The sequence below is a fragment of the Balaenoptera acutorostrata genome, chromosome X (assembly GCF_949987535.1).
Source record: "Balaenoptera acutorostrata chromosome X, mBalAcu1.1, whole genome shotgun sequence".
Taxonomy (NCBI): domain Eukaryota; kingdom Metazoa; phylum Chordata; class Mammalia; order Artiodactyla; family Balaenopteridae; genus Balaenoptera; species Balaenoptera acutorostrata.
Window position 1 is genome coordinate 123,658,239 of NC_080085.1, and position 16,948 is coordinate 123,675,186.

General features: G+C 40.1%; 1 protein-coding gene across 1 annotated transcript; it reads left to right on the forward strand.

The window, feature by feature from the left end:
- The first annotated feature begins 2,731 nt into the window (after positions 1 to 2,731).
- Positions 2,732 to 6,052, forward strand: LOC103003603 (ATP-dependent RNA helicase DDX3X). Its single transcript, XM_057539040.1, is given in 3 exon segments — positions 2,732 to 3,796; positions 3,798 to 4,437; positions 4,723 to 6,052. Coding segments are annotated over 3 exon segments (2,004 nt in total). The 5' UTR covers positions 2,732 to 2,761; the 3' UTR covers positions 5,052 to 6,052.
- Positions 6,053 to 16,948: the final 10,896 nt, after the last annotated feature.

A 16,948-nucleotide genomic window follows, 5' to 3' on the forward strand; every position in this document is an offset into this window, starting at 1 on the left:
ATCTCTTCATCTGGTGGTTGGCTAGCATCCTTTAATGTCTTTCATAATAAACCGGTAATCTAGTGAGTAAACAGGTTTTCTGAGTTTTGTGAGCCACTCTAGCAAATTAATCGAACCCAAGGAAAGGGTCCTGGGGACCTCTGATGTATAGCCAGTCGGTCAGAAGCACAGGTCGTCACCTGTGCCTGCTCTTGGCACCTAAAGTGAAGGGCAGTCTTGGAGAACTGAGCCCTTAACCTGTGGAATCTGATGCTATCTCTGGTGGATAGTGTCAGAATTGAGTTGAATTGTAGGACACTCAGCTGGTGTCCTGAGCGTTGCTCGTTGGTGGGGGAGGAAACCTCCAAACCGCACATTGGAATTGAGTCCAGAAACCAAATAAGCCACCATCAATCTCTTGACTCAATTATTGCATAAACCTCCTAACTGGTCTGCCTACAATCATTAACCAAGCATCCAGGATGATCCCTCAAAAACCAAAAGCAGATAATATCACTTTTCTGCTCAAAACCATCCAGTGGCTTCCAAGCATACTTTTAAAATAAAGTCCACGGCTTCCCTGGTGGCGCAGTGGTTGAGAATCCGCCTGCCAATGCAGGGGACACGGGTTCGAGCCCTGGTCTGGGAAGATCCCACATGCCGCGGAGCAACTGGGCCCGTGAGCCACAACTACTGAGCCTGTGCGTCTGGAGCCTGTGCTCCGCAACAAGAGAGGCTGTGATAGTGAGAGGCCCGCGCACCGCGATGAAGAGTGGCCCCCGCTTGCCACAACTAGAGAAAGCCCTCGCACAGAAACGAAGACCCAACACAGCCAAAAATAAATAAATAAATTTAAAAGAGAAGATGACTACTATCCAAAAAAAAATAAAAATTTAAAAAAAAATGAAGTCCAATTTCTGTACAATCCTTTCCAGGCCCTCCCTGGCCTGCCCTGCCTCCACCCTTCTGACTTCTTGTCCCAAGCCACTCACTCTCCCCATCGCTCACTGTGTTCCAGCTGCACTGGCCTCTTTGCTGTTTGGGTAATATACCAACCACGTTTTTGTTCCTTGGACTGCTCTGACCTCGAATCTCATTCCCTTCAGGTCTCTTCTCAAAGACTTCTTTTGAATGAAGCCTTCCCTGACCACCCAATATAAAGTAGCTCACATCTCACCCCTATCAAGTTCTATCCCCTTTCACTGGGAATTATTTTATTGTCATAGCACTTATCACCATCTGACATGTATATTCGTGTGTTTTGTCTTACTGCCCCCCTTCTAGGCTATAAGCACCAGGAGAGCAGGGACTACTTGTATTTCCAGTACCTGGAACAGTGCCTGGAACAGAGTGGGCACCCAATGAGTATTTCTTGAAAAAAATGGATTAATAAATGGCAGAGTCTAGAAAGCAAATGATAAACTGTAATTTATACTTGTAGCTGGTGAAACCAATTCTAAATCTCAGAATCTGGGCTTCCCTGGTGGCGCAGTGGTTGAGAATCTGCCTGCCAATGCAGGGGACATGGGTTCGAGCCCTGGTCTGGAAGGATCCCACGTGCCGTGGAGCAACTGGGCCCGTGAGCCACAATTACTGAGCCTGCGCGTCTGGAGCCTGTGCTCCGCAACAAGAGAAGCCGCGATAGTGAGAGGCCCGCGCACCGCGATGAAGAATGGCCCCCGCTCGCCACAACTAGAGAAAGCCCTCCCACAGAAATGAAGACCCAACACAGCCATAAAAATAAATAAAAAATAAATAAATTAAATCTCAGAATCTGTAAGTTCAACTGCACTCCTCATGTAACGTTGCGACCAACTAGACCACTGACTCTGCCTTACACATCTTTGTATCTCTAATGCCTCACATAGAACGTGAGACATGTAAGGTACTCAAAAAATGCTGAATGAATGAATCTATTTTACTATTAGAAAGAAAGCTTAGCTAGTTCAGCTTGTGCCCCCTGGGTTGATGTGAGACAGGCTTGTTAAAAGTTATTGTACAACACTTTACAATTGTCGGGCACCAGGGCCATGCCTGGTGGCAGCTGGATTTTTATTTGAATGGAGAAGCCATTAGCACTGTGGTTAATTCAGTGATCTGATTTGTCCACAAGGGCTCCTTCATGTGGCTCTAACAGCCCTTTCCTTATGAGGGAATTAACCTGCCTGCCTTTGCAGAATAGGAAGACAGAGGTATTACAGATGAAATCACAGCACTGCTTAAGAGTTAAGGCCTGTAAAGCCTTACATTTACACCAAACCAGAATCTAGGAATGACCCAGAAACATAAAACCTATTCTAAAACAAAATGAAATTAGGTCTGAGTATCAGAGAAATTTCGTTAACATACAAAAATGCTTATTTTTTAAAACTTATTCATCAACATTGAAAAGCCCACACTTTTAAAGAGCACATAATACTCATTTATTAGATTTCTTTATTAAAATTTGTTTTTAATTCCTTGAATATCATTTTCTTAAGCTTCAATATTTCCTATATATAACGCTGACTATGAAATGTGTTATTCAAACTGGAACCCTCTGAGAGTGAAAGGACGCTCTAGCAATTATTTGGACTCACCATAGGGGCAAACGGAGACTGTCTCGGGCCATCTGAGACATGGAGTTTCTGTTCAAACGTATGCTGATAAGCTCGTACGTAGATAAATTCGGCTTAAAAATCCAGATTTCTGGTTGTCTGGAAACATATATATGTTACATACAGGTTGTTTTAAAAAAGTAGATAGCCAGTAGGAGACCGGGAGTTCCCGCTTCTCTTCAGGCATGAGTCATGTGGCAGGAAACGAGCTCGGGCTGGACCAGCAGTTTTCTGGTCTAGACCTGAACTCCTCTGATAATCTGAGTGGAGGAGGAAGTACAGCAAGCAAAGGGCGCTATATACCTCCTCACTTAAGGAACAGGGAAGCATCTAAAGACATGTCCAGAAGGAAAACAGGATGTTATGATAAGAACAGTTCAGGGTGGAGTTGTAGTAAAGACAAGGGTGCCTACAGCAGTTTCGGGTCTCGAGATTCAAGAGGAAAGTCCAGTTATTTCAGTGATCGAGGAGGTGGATCAAGGGGAAGGTTTGATGATCGTGGACGGAATGACTATGATGGTTTTGGCAGTCGTGGTGACAGAACTGGCTTTGGCAACTTTGAACGTAGTGGACACAGTCGTTGGTGTGACAGGTCAGATGAAGAAGACGATTGGTCAAAACCACTTCCACCAAGTGAACGCTTGGAGCAGGAACTCTTTTCTGGAGGAAACACTGGGATTAACTTTGAGAAATATGATAATATACCAGTAGAGGCCACTGGCAATAACTGTCCTCCACGTATTGAAAGTTTCAGTGATGTTGAGATGGGAGAAATTATCATGGGTAACATTGCGCTTACTCGTTACACTCATCCTACTCCAGTGCAGAAACATGCCATTCCTATTATTAAAGGAAAAAGAGACTTGATGGCTTGTGCCCAAACAGGGTCTGGAAAAACTGCAGCATTTCTTTTGCCCATCTTGAGTCAAATTTATACAGATGGTCCAGGCGCGGCTTTGAAGGCTGTGAAGGAAAATGGAAGGTATGGACGCCGCAAACAATATCCAATCTCCTTGGTTTTAGCCCCAACAAGAGAATTGGCTGCACAGATCTATGAGGAAGCCAGGAAATTTTCATACTGGTCTCGAGTTCATCCTTGTGTGGTATATGGTGGTGCTGATATTGGTCAGCAGATTCGAGACTTAGAACGTGGATGTCACTTGTTAGTCGCCACTCCAGGACACCTGGTGGATATGATGGAAAGAGGAAAGATTGGGCTAAGAGTTCTGCAAATACTTAGTGTTGGATGAAGCTGATAGGATGCTGGATATGGGGTTCGAACCTCAAATATGTCGTATAGTTGAACAAGATACTATGCCACCAAGGGGTGTCTGCCACACCATGATGTTTAGTGCTACTTTTCCTAAGGAAATTCAGATGCTTGCTCGTGATTTCTTGGATGAATATATATTTCTGGCCGTAGGTAGAGTTGGTTCTACCTCTGAGAACATCACACAGAAAGTAGTTTGGGTAGAAGAGGCAGATAAACGGTCATTTCTGCTTGACCTCTTAAATGCAACAGGGAGGAATTCACTGACTTTAGTTTTTGTGGAGACCAAAAAGGGTGCTGACTCTCTGGAGGATTTCTTATACCATGAAGGATATGCTTATACCAGTATTCATGGAGACCGATCACAGAGAGATAGAGAGGAAGCCCTTCACCAGCTTCGCTCAGGAAAAAGCCCGATTCTAGTGGCTACTGGTGTGGCAGCAAGAGGACTAGACATTTCAAATGTGAAACATGTTATCAATTTTAATTTGCCAAGTGATATTGAGGAGTATGTACATCGGATTGGCCGTACAGGACGTGTAGGAAACCTTGGTCTTGCCACCTCATTTTTCAATGAAAGAAATATAAATATTTCTTATATATAAGAAACATTTATATAAATATTTATATAAATAAATATATATTTTTATATTTATATAAAATATTTATATATAAATATATATAATATATTTATTATATTATAATATTTATATATTATAATAATATAAATATGTATTAAAATATATATTAAAAAATATATATTATATATATTAAAATATATATTAAAAATATATATTAAAATATATATATAATATTTATATATATTTTATATATAAAATATTTATATTTATATAAATATAAATATTGAAAAATATTTCACAAAGGATTTGTTGGATCTTCTTGTTGAAGCTAAACAAGAAGTGCCATCTTGGTTAGAAAATATGGCTTATGATCACCACTATAAGGGTAGCAGTCGTGGGCGTTCTAAGAGATTCAGTGGAGGATTTGGTGCCCGAGACTACCGACAAAGTAGCAGTTCTGGCAGTTCTAGCTTTAGTAGTAGTCATGCAAGCAGCAGCCGCAGTGCTGGAGGTGGTCATGGCAGCCCCAGAGGATTTGGTGGAGGTGGCTATGGAGGCTTCTACACTAGTGATGGATACGGAGGAAATTGCAACTCTCAGGGGGCTGACTGGTGGGGCAACTGAATCTGCTTCACAGCAAAGTCACCCTTTTGAAAAAGCTAATATGGAAACCACATGTAACTTAACCAGACTAAACCGTATAGCTTCAAGAACTAGCAGTACATTACCAACTGTGATTCTCCTGAAAATTCAAGGGAGCTCAAAGCCAAAGGAAGAAAAGAAAGGAACAATCAACAACCCTATTAAGAAGTTGCTTTGAAAACTTAATTGCTGTAGTTTGGATTAACTCCCCTCCTGCTTATTTCCATCCCAAACTGCATTTATAATTTTGTGACTGAGGATCATTTGTTAATGCATTGTGACTTTAACTTTAGGCAACTTACTATTTTGATGTCCTGTTGGCTCAGTAATGTTCTAGTTTTCAATTGTTTTGACAAAATAAATCCACTGAACTTGGGCTAAAATCAAACCTTGGTGCACAGGTGTGATGCAACTTAACAGGAATCATCAATTCATCCGTAGATATTATAAAGAAAAAATCTTGGATGGTATCCTGCATTAGGACTTTTTGATAACTTGCAGAGTGGGGAGGAAAACATCTTACAGCAGAATTAGTTTCTAATGTGGCAGCCTGTACTAAGTTGAAGTTCTGACTTGCTCACTCTATCCTGGATAGGCACCTGTAATCTTTAAATAAGCCATTCCAGTCATGATGAGGTGTCATGTATGAATACATCCATATGTTTTTCAAAGCACTCTTCGAAGTTAATGCAAGTAAATATAACAGTTCCTCTATTAATGTTTAGGTTATTCTAAGCTAGGCAAATGCGGGCATATTATAGGAAAAGTTTAAAAGTTTTGATAACAGAAGTGTTTAGGGGAAATTTTATCTAATTAGATGTTTTTAATGCCTGCCATAAATGAAATTGAGATGGTAAAATGGCTGACCATGCCAGTGACCAGTCCTTTTAAGGACCTGCTTGGATTTTGGTCTACAATGCATGCTAGTGTTGATGTTTTTTGGTCAAGAGGATATGAGCAGGAGGGATTGTGCAGCAGGCTTTTATTTTTTTTTTTAATTTTTTTTAAATTTTTTTTTAATTTTTTTATAAATTTATTTATTTATTTATTTAGTTGTGGCTGTGTTGGGTCTTCGTTTCTGTGCAAGGGCTTTCTCTAGTTGTGGCGAGCAGGGGCCACTCTTCATCGCGGTGCGCGGGCCTCTCACTGTCGCGGCCTCTCGTTGCGGAGTACAGGCTCCAGGTGCGCAGGCTCAGTAGTTGTGGCTCACGGGCCTAGTTGCCCCACAGCATGTGGGATCTTCCCAGACCAGGGCTCGAACTCATGTCCCCTGCATTGGCAGGCACATTCTCAACCACTGCGCCACCAGGGAAGCCCAGCAGGCTTTTATTTTAATGCAGATTCTCTTAATTCTGTTTAGGCTGCGTTGAAATGTTAAAATGACTTACACTGGGGGGGGGAGGCGCAAGATGGCGGAAGAGTAAGATGTGGAGATCACCTTCCTTCCCACAGATACAGTAGAAATACATCTACACGTGGAACTCCTCCTACAGAACACCCACTGAACGCTGGCAGAAGACGTCAGACCTCCCAAAAGGCAAGAAAATCCCCATGTACTTGGGTAGGGCAAAAGAAAAAAGAAGTAACAGAGACAAAAGAATAGGGACGGGACCTGCACCAGTGGGAGGGAGCTGTGAAGGAGGAAAGGTTTCCACACTAGTCTAGGAAGCCCCTTCGTGGGCAGAGACTGCAGGTGGCAGAGGGGGGAAGCTTCGGAGCCACGGAGGAGAGCGCAGCCACAGGGGTGCGGAGGGCAAAGCGGAGAGATTCCTGCACGGAGGATCGGTGCTGAGCAGCACTCACCAGCCCAAGAGAGGCTTGTCTGCTCACCCGCTGGGGTGGGCGGGGGCTGGGAGCTGAGGCTCGGGCTTCGGTGCTAGCCGGGAGGGAGTCCGGGAAAAAGTCTGCAGCTGCCGAAGAGACAAGAGACTATTTCTTGCCTCTTTGTTTCGCGGCGCGCAAGGAGAGGGGATTCAGAGCGCCGCCTAAACGAACTCCAGAGACGGGCGCGAACCGCGGCTATCAGTGCGGATCCCACAGCAACAGGGGCGCAGAGGGAAAAACGGAGATATTCCCGCACGGAGGCTTGGCGCCGAGCAGCGCTCACCAGCCCGAGAGGCTTGTCTGCTCAGCCACCGGGGCGGGCGGGGGCTGGGAGCTGAGGCTCCGGCTTCGGTGCTAGCCGGGAGGGAGTCCGGGAAAAAGTCTGCAGCTGCCTAAGAGGCAAGAGACTTTTTCTTGCCTCTTTGTTTCGTGGTGCGCAAGGAGAGGGGATTCAGAGCGTCACCTAAACGAACTCCAGAGACGGGCGCGAGCTGCGGCTATCAGCACGGACCCCAGAGACGGTCGTGGAACGCTGGGGCTGCTGCTGCCGCCACCAAGGGGCCTGTGTGCGAGCACAGGTCACTCTCCACACCGCCCCTCCCGGGAGCCTGTGCAGCTCGCCACTGCCAGGGTCCCGTGATCCAGGGACAATATCACCAGGAGAACGCACGGCGCGCCTCAGGCTGCTGCAACTTCACACCCCTCTGCAGCCGCAGGCTCTTCCTGCATCCGTGCCCCTCCCTCCCCCCGGCCTGAGTGAGCCAGAGCCCCCGAAGCAGCTGCTCCTTTAACCCCGTCCTGTCTGGGCGGGGAACAGATGCCCTCAGGCGACCTACATGCAGAGGCAGGTCCAAATCCAAAGCTGAACCCCAGGAGCTGTACGAACAAAGAAGGGAAAGGGAAATCTCTCCCAGCAGCCTCAGAAGCAGCGGACTAAAGCTCCACAAACAACCTGATGTGCCTGCATCTGTTGAATACCTGAATAGACAAAGAATCATCCCAAATTCAAGAGGTGGACTTTGGGAGCAGGATATATTAATTTTTCCCCTTTTCCGTCCGTGTTTTGTTTTTCTGTTTTTTTTTTTTTACTTAAAAAAATTTTTTTTCCTAATAAATGTTTTCTTAATAATTTTTTCCTTATTTTCTATTTTTAGAAATTAAAAAAAATTTTTAATAAGTTTTTTCATATTTTTTATTTTAAAAAATTTAAAAAAATTTTTTCTTAATAAATTTTTTCTTAATAATTTTTTTCTTATTTTTTACTATAAAAAATTAATAAATCTATTTTTAAAAATTAAAAAAAAATTTTTTCTGAATACATTTATTCTTAATAATTTTTTTCTTACTTTTTATTATAGTAGCTTTATTTTATTTTATTTTATCCTCTTCCTTTCTTTCTTTCTATTTCTTTCTCCCTTTTATTCTGAGCCATGTGGATGAAAGGCTCTTGGTGCTCCAGCCAGGCATCAGGGCTGTGCCTCTGAGGTGGGAGAGCCAACTTCAGGACACTGGTCCACAAGAGACCTCCCAGCTCCACGTAATACCAAACGGCGAAAATCTCTCAGAGATCTCCATCTCAACATCAAGACGCAGCTTCACTCAACGACCAGCAAGCTACAGTGCTGGACACCCTATGCCAAACAACTAGCAAGACAGGAACACAGCCCCATCCATTAGCAGAGAGGCTGCCTAAAATCATAGTAAGGCCACAGACACCCCAAAACACACCACCAGACGTGGACGTGCCCACCAGAAAGACAAGATCCAACCTCATCCACCAGAACACAGGCACTAGTCCCCTCCACCAGGAAGTCTACACAACCCACTGAACCAACCTTAGCCACTGGGGACAGATACCAAAAACAACGGGAACTACGAACCTGCAGCCTGTGAAAAGGAGACCCCAAACACAGTAAGATAAGCAAAATGAGAAGACAAAAAACCACACAGCAGGTGAAGGAGCAGGGTCAAAACACACCAGACCTAACAAATGAAGAGGAAATAGGCAGTCTACCTGAAAAAGAATTCAGAATAATGATAGTAAAGATGATCCAAAATCTTGGAAATAGAATAGACAAAATGCAAGAGACATTTAACAAGGATGTAGAAGAACTAAAGAGGAACCAAGCAACGATGAAAAACACAATAAATGAAATTAAAAATACTCGAGACGGGATCAATAGCAGAATGACTGAGGCAGAAGAACGGATAAGTGACCTGGAAGATAAAATAGTGGAAATAACTACTGCAGAGCAGGATAAAGAAAAAAGAATGAAAACAACTGAGGACAGTCTCAGAGACCTCTGGGACAACATTAAACGCACCAACATCCGAATTATAGGGGTACCAGAAGAAGAAGAGAAAAAGAAAGGGACTGAGAAAATATCTGAAGAGATTATAGTTGAAAACTTCCCTAATATGGGAAAGGAAATAGTTAATCAAGTCCTGGAAGCACAGAGAGTCCCATACAGGATAAATCCAAGGAGAAACACGCCAAGACACATATTAATCAAACTATCAAAAATTAAATATAAAGAAAACATATTAAAAGCAGCAAGGGAAAAACAACAAATAACACACAAGGGAATCCCCATAAGGTTAACAGCTGATCTTTCAGCAGAAACTCTGCAAGCCAGAAGGGAGTGGCAGGATATACTTAAAGTCATGAAGGAGAAAAACCTACAACCAAGGTTACTCTACCCAGCAAGGATTTCATTCAGATTTGATGGAGAAATTAAAACCTTTACAGACAAGCAAAAGCTGAGAGAGTTCAGCACCACCAAACCAGCTTTACAACAAATGCTAAAGGAACTTCTCTAGGCAAGAAACCCAAGAGAAGGAAAACACCTACAATAACAAACACAAAATATTTCAGAAAATGGGAATAGGAACATATATATCGATAATTACCTTGAATGTAAATGGATTAAATGCTCCCACCAAAAGACACACACTGGCTGAATGGATACAAAAGCAAGACCCATATATATGCTGTCTACAAGAGACCCACTTCAGACCTAGAGACACATACAGACTGAAAGTGAGGGGATGGAAAAAGATATTCCATGCAAATGGAAATCAAAAGAAAGCTGGAGTAGCAATTCTCATATCAGACAAAATAGACTTTAAAATAAAGACTATTACAAGAGACAAAGAAGGACACTATATAATGATCAAGGGATCGATCCAAGAGGAAGATATAACAATTGTAAATATTTATGCACCCAACATAGGAGCACCTCAATACATAAGGCAAATACTAACAGCCATAAAAGGGGAAATCGACAGTAACACAATCATAGTAGGGGACTTTAACACCCCACTTTCACCAATGGACAGATCACCCAAAATGAAAATAAATAAGGAAACACAAGCTTTAAATGATACATTAAACAAGATGGACTTAATTGATATTTATAGGACATTCCACCCAAAAACAACAGAATACACATTTTTCTCAAGTGCTCATGGAACATTCTCCAGGATAGATCATATCTTGGGTCACAAATCAAGCCTTGGTAAATTTAAGAAAATTGAAATCGTATCAAGTATCTTTTCTGACCACAACGCTATGAGACTAGATATCAATTACAGGAAAAGATCTGTAAAAAATACAAACACATGGAGGCTACACAATACACTACTTAATAACGAAGTGATCACTGAAGAAATCAAAGGGGAAATCAAAAAATACCTAGAAACAAATGACAATGGAGACACGACGACCCAAAACCTATGGGATGCAGCAAAAGCAGTGCTGAGAGGGAAGTTTATAGCAATACAAGCCTACCTCAAGAAACAGGAAACATCTCGAATAAACAACCTAACCTTGCACCTAAAGCAATTAGAGAAAGAAGAGCAAAAAAACCCCAAAGCTAGCAGAAGGAAAGAAATCATAAAGATCAGATCAGAAATAAATGAAAAAGAAATGAAGGAAACAATAGCAAAAATCATTGAAACTAAAAGCTGGTTCTTCAAGAAGATAAACAAAATTGATAAACCATTAGCCAGACTCATCAAGAGAAAAAGGGAGAAGACTCAAATCAATAGAATTAGAAATGAAAAAGGAGAAGTAACCACTGACACTGCAGAAGTACAAACGATCATGAGAGATTACTACAAGCAACTCTATGCCAATAAAATGGACAACCTGGAAGAAATGGACAGATTCTTAGAAATGCACAACCTACCGAGACTGAACCAGGAAGAAATAGAAAATATGAACAGACCAATCACAAGCACTGAAATTGAAACTGTGATTAAAAACCTTCCAACAAACAAAAGCCCAGGACCAGATGCCTTCACGGGCGAATTCTATCAAACATTTAGAGAAGAGCTAACACCTATCCTTCTCAAACTCTTCCAAAATATTGCAGAGGGAGGAACACTCCCAAACTCATTCTACGAGGCCAACATCACCCTGATACCAAAACCAGACAAAGATGTCACAAAGAAAGAAAACTACAGGCCAATATCACTGATGAACATAGATGCAAAAATCCTCAACAAAATACTAGCCAACAGAATCCAACTGCACATTAAAAGGATCATACACCATGATCAAGTGAGGTTTATTCCAGGAATGCAAGGATTCTTCAATATACGCAAATCAATCAATGTGATACACCATATTAACAAATTGAAGGAGAAAAACCATATGATCATCTCAATAGATGCAGAGAAAGCTTTCGACAAAATTCAACACCCATTTATGATAAAAGCCCTGCAGAAAGTAGGCACAGAGGGAACTTTCCTCAACATAATAAAGGCCATATATGACAAACCCACAGCCAACATTGTCCTCAATGGTGAAAAACTGAAACCATTTCCACTAAGATCAGGAACAAGACAAAGTTGCCCACTCTCACCACTATTATTCAACATAGTTTTGGAAGTGTTAGCCACAGCAATCAGAGAAGAAAAAGAAATAAAAGGAATCCAAATCGGAAAAGAAGAAGTAAAGCTGTCACTGTTTGCAGATGACATGATACTATACATAGAGAATCCTAAAACTGCCACCAGAAAACTACTAGAGCTAATCAATGAATTTGGTAAAGTAGCAGGATACAAAATTAATGCACAGAAATCTCTTGCATTCCTATATACTAATGATGAAAAATCTGAAAGTGAAATTAAGAAAACACTCCCGTTTACCATTGCAACAAAAAGAATAAAATATCTAGGAATAAACCTACCTAAGGAAACAAAAGACCTGTATGCAGAAAATTATAGGACACTGATGAAAGAAATTAAGGATGATACAAATAGATGGAGAGATATACCATGTTCCTGGATTGGAAGAATCAACATTGTGAAAATGACTCTACTACCCAAAGCAATCTACAGATTCAATGCAATCCCTATCAAACTACCACTGGCATTTTTCACAGAACTAGAACAATAAATTTCACAATTTGTATGGAGACACAAAAGACCCCGAATAGCCAAAGCAATCTTGAGAACGAAAAACGGAGCTGGAGGAATCAGGCTCCCTGACTTCAGACTATATTACAAAGCTACAGTAATCAAGACAGTTTGGTACTGGCACAAAAACAGAAATATAGATCAATGGAACAGGATAGAAAGCCCAGAGATAAACCCACACACGTATGGTCACCTTATCTTTGATAAAGGAGGCAAGCATATACAGTGGAGAAAAGACAGCCTCTTCAATAAGTGGTGCTGGGAAAATTGGACAGGAACATGTAAAAGTATGAAATTAGAACACTCCCTGACACCATACACAAAAATAAACTCAAAATGGATTACAGACCTAAGTGTAAAGCCAGACACTATCAAACTCTTAGAGGAAAACATAGGCAGAACCCTCTATGACATAAATCACAGCAAGATCCTTTTTGACCCACCTCCTAGAGAAATGGAAATAAAAACACAAATAAACAAATGGGACCTAATGAAACTTAAAAGCTTTTGCACAGCAAAGGAAACCATAAACAAGACCAAAAGACAACCATCAGAATGGGAGAAAATATTTGCAAATGAAGCAACTGACAAAGGATTAATCTCCAAGATTTACAAGCAGCTCATGCAGCTCAATAACAAAAAAACAAACAACCCAATCCAAAACTGGGCAGAAGACCTAAATAAACATTTCTCCAAAGAAGATATACAGATGGCCAACAGACACATGAAAGAATGCTCAACATCATTAATCATTAGAGAAATGCAAATCAAAACTACAATGAGGTATCATCTCACACGGGTCAGAATGGCCATCATCAAAAAATCTACAAACAATAAATGCTGGAGAGGGTGTGGAGAAAAGGGAACACTCTTGCACTGTTGGTGGGAATGTAAATTGATACAGCCGCTATGGAGAACAGTATGGAGGTTTCTTAAAAAACTACAAATAGAACTACCATATGACCCAGCAATCCCACTACTGGGCATATACCCTGAGAAAACCATAATTCAAAAAGAGTCATGTACCAAAATGTTCATTGCAGCTCTATTTACAATAGCCAGGACATGGAAGCAACCTAAGTGTCCATCATCGGATGAATGGATAAAGAAGATGTGGCACATATATACAATGGAATATTACTCAGCCATAAAAAGAAATGAAATGGAGGTATTTGTAATGAGGTGGATGGAGTTAGAGTCTGTCAGACAGAGGGAAGTAAGTCAGAAAGAGAAAAAGAAATACAGTATGCTAACACATATATATGGAATCTAAGGAAAAAAAAAAAGGTCATGAAGAACCTAGTGGCAAGATGGGAATAAAGACACAGACCTACTAAAGAATGGACTTGAGGATATGGGGAGGGGGTGGGGTGAGATGTGACAGGGTGAGAGAGTGTCATGGACATATATACACTACCAAATGTAAAATAGCTAGCTAGTGGGAAGCAGCTGCATAGCACAGGGAGATCAGCTCTTTGCTTTGTGACCGCCTTGGAGGGTGGGATGGGGAGGGTGGGAGGGAGGGAGATGCGGGAGGGAGGAGATATGGGAACGTGTGTATATGTGTAGCTGATTCACTTTGTTATAAAGCAGAAACTAACACACCATTGTGAAGCAATTATACTTCAATAAAGATGTTTAAAAAAAAATGACTTACACTTGTAGAGTTTGTAAATCAGAGTAGCAACAAACTCTGAAATCCTTGAGATCACACAGGTTGGAAATATGTACTAAACTGCACAAGGTGTTATTTCTATATAGTGCAGTTTTAATGCATTTTAGTTGCATAGGTTTCCATTGTATTTATAGTCACTTTCTGCTAAATTTGGCCAAAGATGATTGTTCAACTAAAAATGCCTCTGCCACTTGGAATTCTGTGCCGATTTTGTGGTTGGAATATAGTGATCTTTATAGGCTAATCTTTACAATGGCTTCAGAAGGCAAAAATTTCTTAAAGTGCAATAGATTTTCAAGCGTATTGTGCCTTGTTCTAAAACTTTATTGTAGGTGCACTTGACAGTATTGAGGTCATTTGTTACGGTGCTATTTCAACTAGTATAGATTTAGACTCTTGTACCTTTTGCCCATAAATTTTTACAAAATACTTATTTTATTGCACGTTCAGAGAATTTTATATATATGTTTTGTGTGCGTGTCCTTAAATTTCCAATCTTTGTCTCTGGGAAATTGTTGAACGCAGCGTGGTAGGAACTAGATTCTAAAATTTTATTTGGGACCATGGAATGATAGTTGAGAAGAAACTATTTGCACCCGACAGATTGTAGATACTTTTTGCTGCTAGTTTGTGTAATATTTATTGAACATTTTGACATATATTTATTTTTGTAAGCCTAAAAGTGATTCTTTGGAAGTTTAAAGAAACTTGACCAAAAGTACAAAAACACTGGCACTTGAATGTTGAATGTCACCGTATGTGAAGTAAAATATTTCAGGGTAGTGTGAGCTTTTAATGTTAAGTCCTATTAAACTTGAGTCAAATTAAGCAGACCCAGCATTGGCAATGTAGGTAGCTGTAACTTTCTGACAAAATTTAAGGCAAAATTGGCAACTTGAAATTACAACATGCCAAGGTTTTGATACATTTGTCTTCAAATATTAACGAAACACTTCTAAACACATATGAAGTGTCCACATTTTCAAAGGTTCTCAGTTTTATTTAGTACATACTTTGTTTTGTTTGGTTTTCAGTGTCTGGCAAATTGTAGTTCTCAAACATGTGGTTATCTTTGTGTATTGCCATAATAAGTGACTTTTACATTCAGTTTTGTCAGCCAGCAATATTTTCAGTAAATAAGAATAGAATTAAATTTGCTGAATGTAAACATCGAACCTCAAGTCGCTGTAAGTTTAGTAATTGCTTAAAGTATTAGTTTTAGATGCTAGCACTGCATGTGCTGTGTTTTTTCTGATTTTACTAAAATAAAGAGTTGAATACAAAAAAAAAAAGTAGATAGCCAATACAATAAACTCAGTAACCTGTATCATATATTTGTTTCTTTTTTCACGTCATTTTATTTATGACTCACATTTGATTATCATTTTTGACGGATGAGGAAACTAAGGTTATGTAACCAGCCCAAGGCCCCTTATGATCAGTCAAGAGAACTAGGATTCTAACCCAAGTGTCCGAACTCCCAGAGTTGAGATTAAAATACAGAGATGTCTCACTTCAGAGCCCATGCTCTTTTCACCCGCCCCACAGCAATTGTTACTAATCCTTTCTGAGTAGGAGGGGTACAGATAAAATTACTATTGTTCATGAGTTGATGAATACTGAAGCTGGACAATGGGTAAGTGGAGGTTCATTATACTATTCTATGTGATTTTTGCTTTTGTCACTTTCCATAATAAAAAGTATGTTTTAAATCCCCTTCTCTTCTTTCCACTCCACTAACTCCAACTTTCCTTGAATGCTAGGTTTAAGTATTAGAGTACATGAATTGCTATTTATTTCTTTAAGTTTTTATGCTAACAAAATTAATACATGCTCACTTAAAAGATTCATTGAGTACAAGCATAAAAAGTAGAACATAAAAATTCTTTGTAATTCACTCACCCCTAAATATTTTAATATATTGATATCTCACTTTCTACCAAATTTTTCTTGTTACTGTGGTATAAAATACACATAAAATATACCATTTTAAAGTGAACAGTTCAGTGACATTAAGTATTATTCACAGTGTTGTGTGACCATCACCACCATGTAGTTCCAGAACCTTTTCATCACTGCAAAAGGAAATTTCAAACTCTTTAAGCATCATTCCCCCAACTCCCTGGCAACCAACCACTAATCCTCCTTCTGTCTCTATGGATTTGCCTATTCTGGATATTTCATATAAATGCACAGTCATATAGTATTTGGTCTTTTGTGTCTGGCTTCTTTCATTTAGCATAATGTTTTCAAAGTTCACCCATGTTGTAGCAGGTATCAGTACTTCATTTCTTTTGATGACTGAACAATATCCCACTCTGTGAATATACCACATTGGGTTTATCCATTCATTGCTTGATGAGACTTTGAGTTGCTTCCACCTTTTGGCAATTGTGAATAATACTGTTACATACCATGTTTTTAGTTAAATGTTTTATTTTGATATAATATTCTATTCACATGCAGTTGTAATAAATACAGAGAAATTCCTTTATATCCTATACCCAGTTCCTCCAGTGGTAACATCTTGCAAATCTATTCTACACTATCACAACCAGGACATTGAGACTGATACAGTCAAAATACAGAACAGTTCATCACCACAATATCTCATGTTGCCCTAGATAGCCACATCGACCTTTCTCCTGTTACCACCCTTTCATGAACCCCTGAAAACCACTAATCTTTTCTCCTTTTCTATAATTTTGCCATTTCAAAAATTTTATATAATAATATGATTTGTAACCTTTGAGAATGGCTTTTTTCACTCTGGTGATCTATCTAGATTGCTGTATGTATCAATATATTATTCCTTTTTTGTTGCTAAGTAGTATTCCAAAGTATGGATGCAGCATAGTTTGTTTAACTTTTGACTCATTGAAGGACATTTAGGTTGTTTCCAGTTTGGGGCTGTTATGAAGAAAGCTGCTTTAAACATTTGTGTACAGGTTTTTGT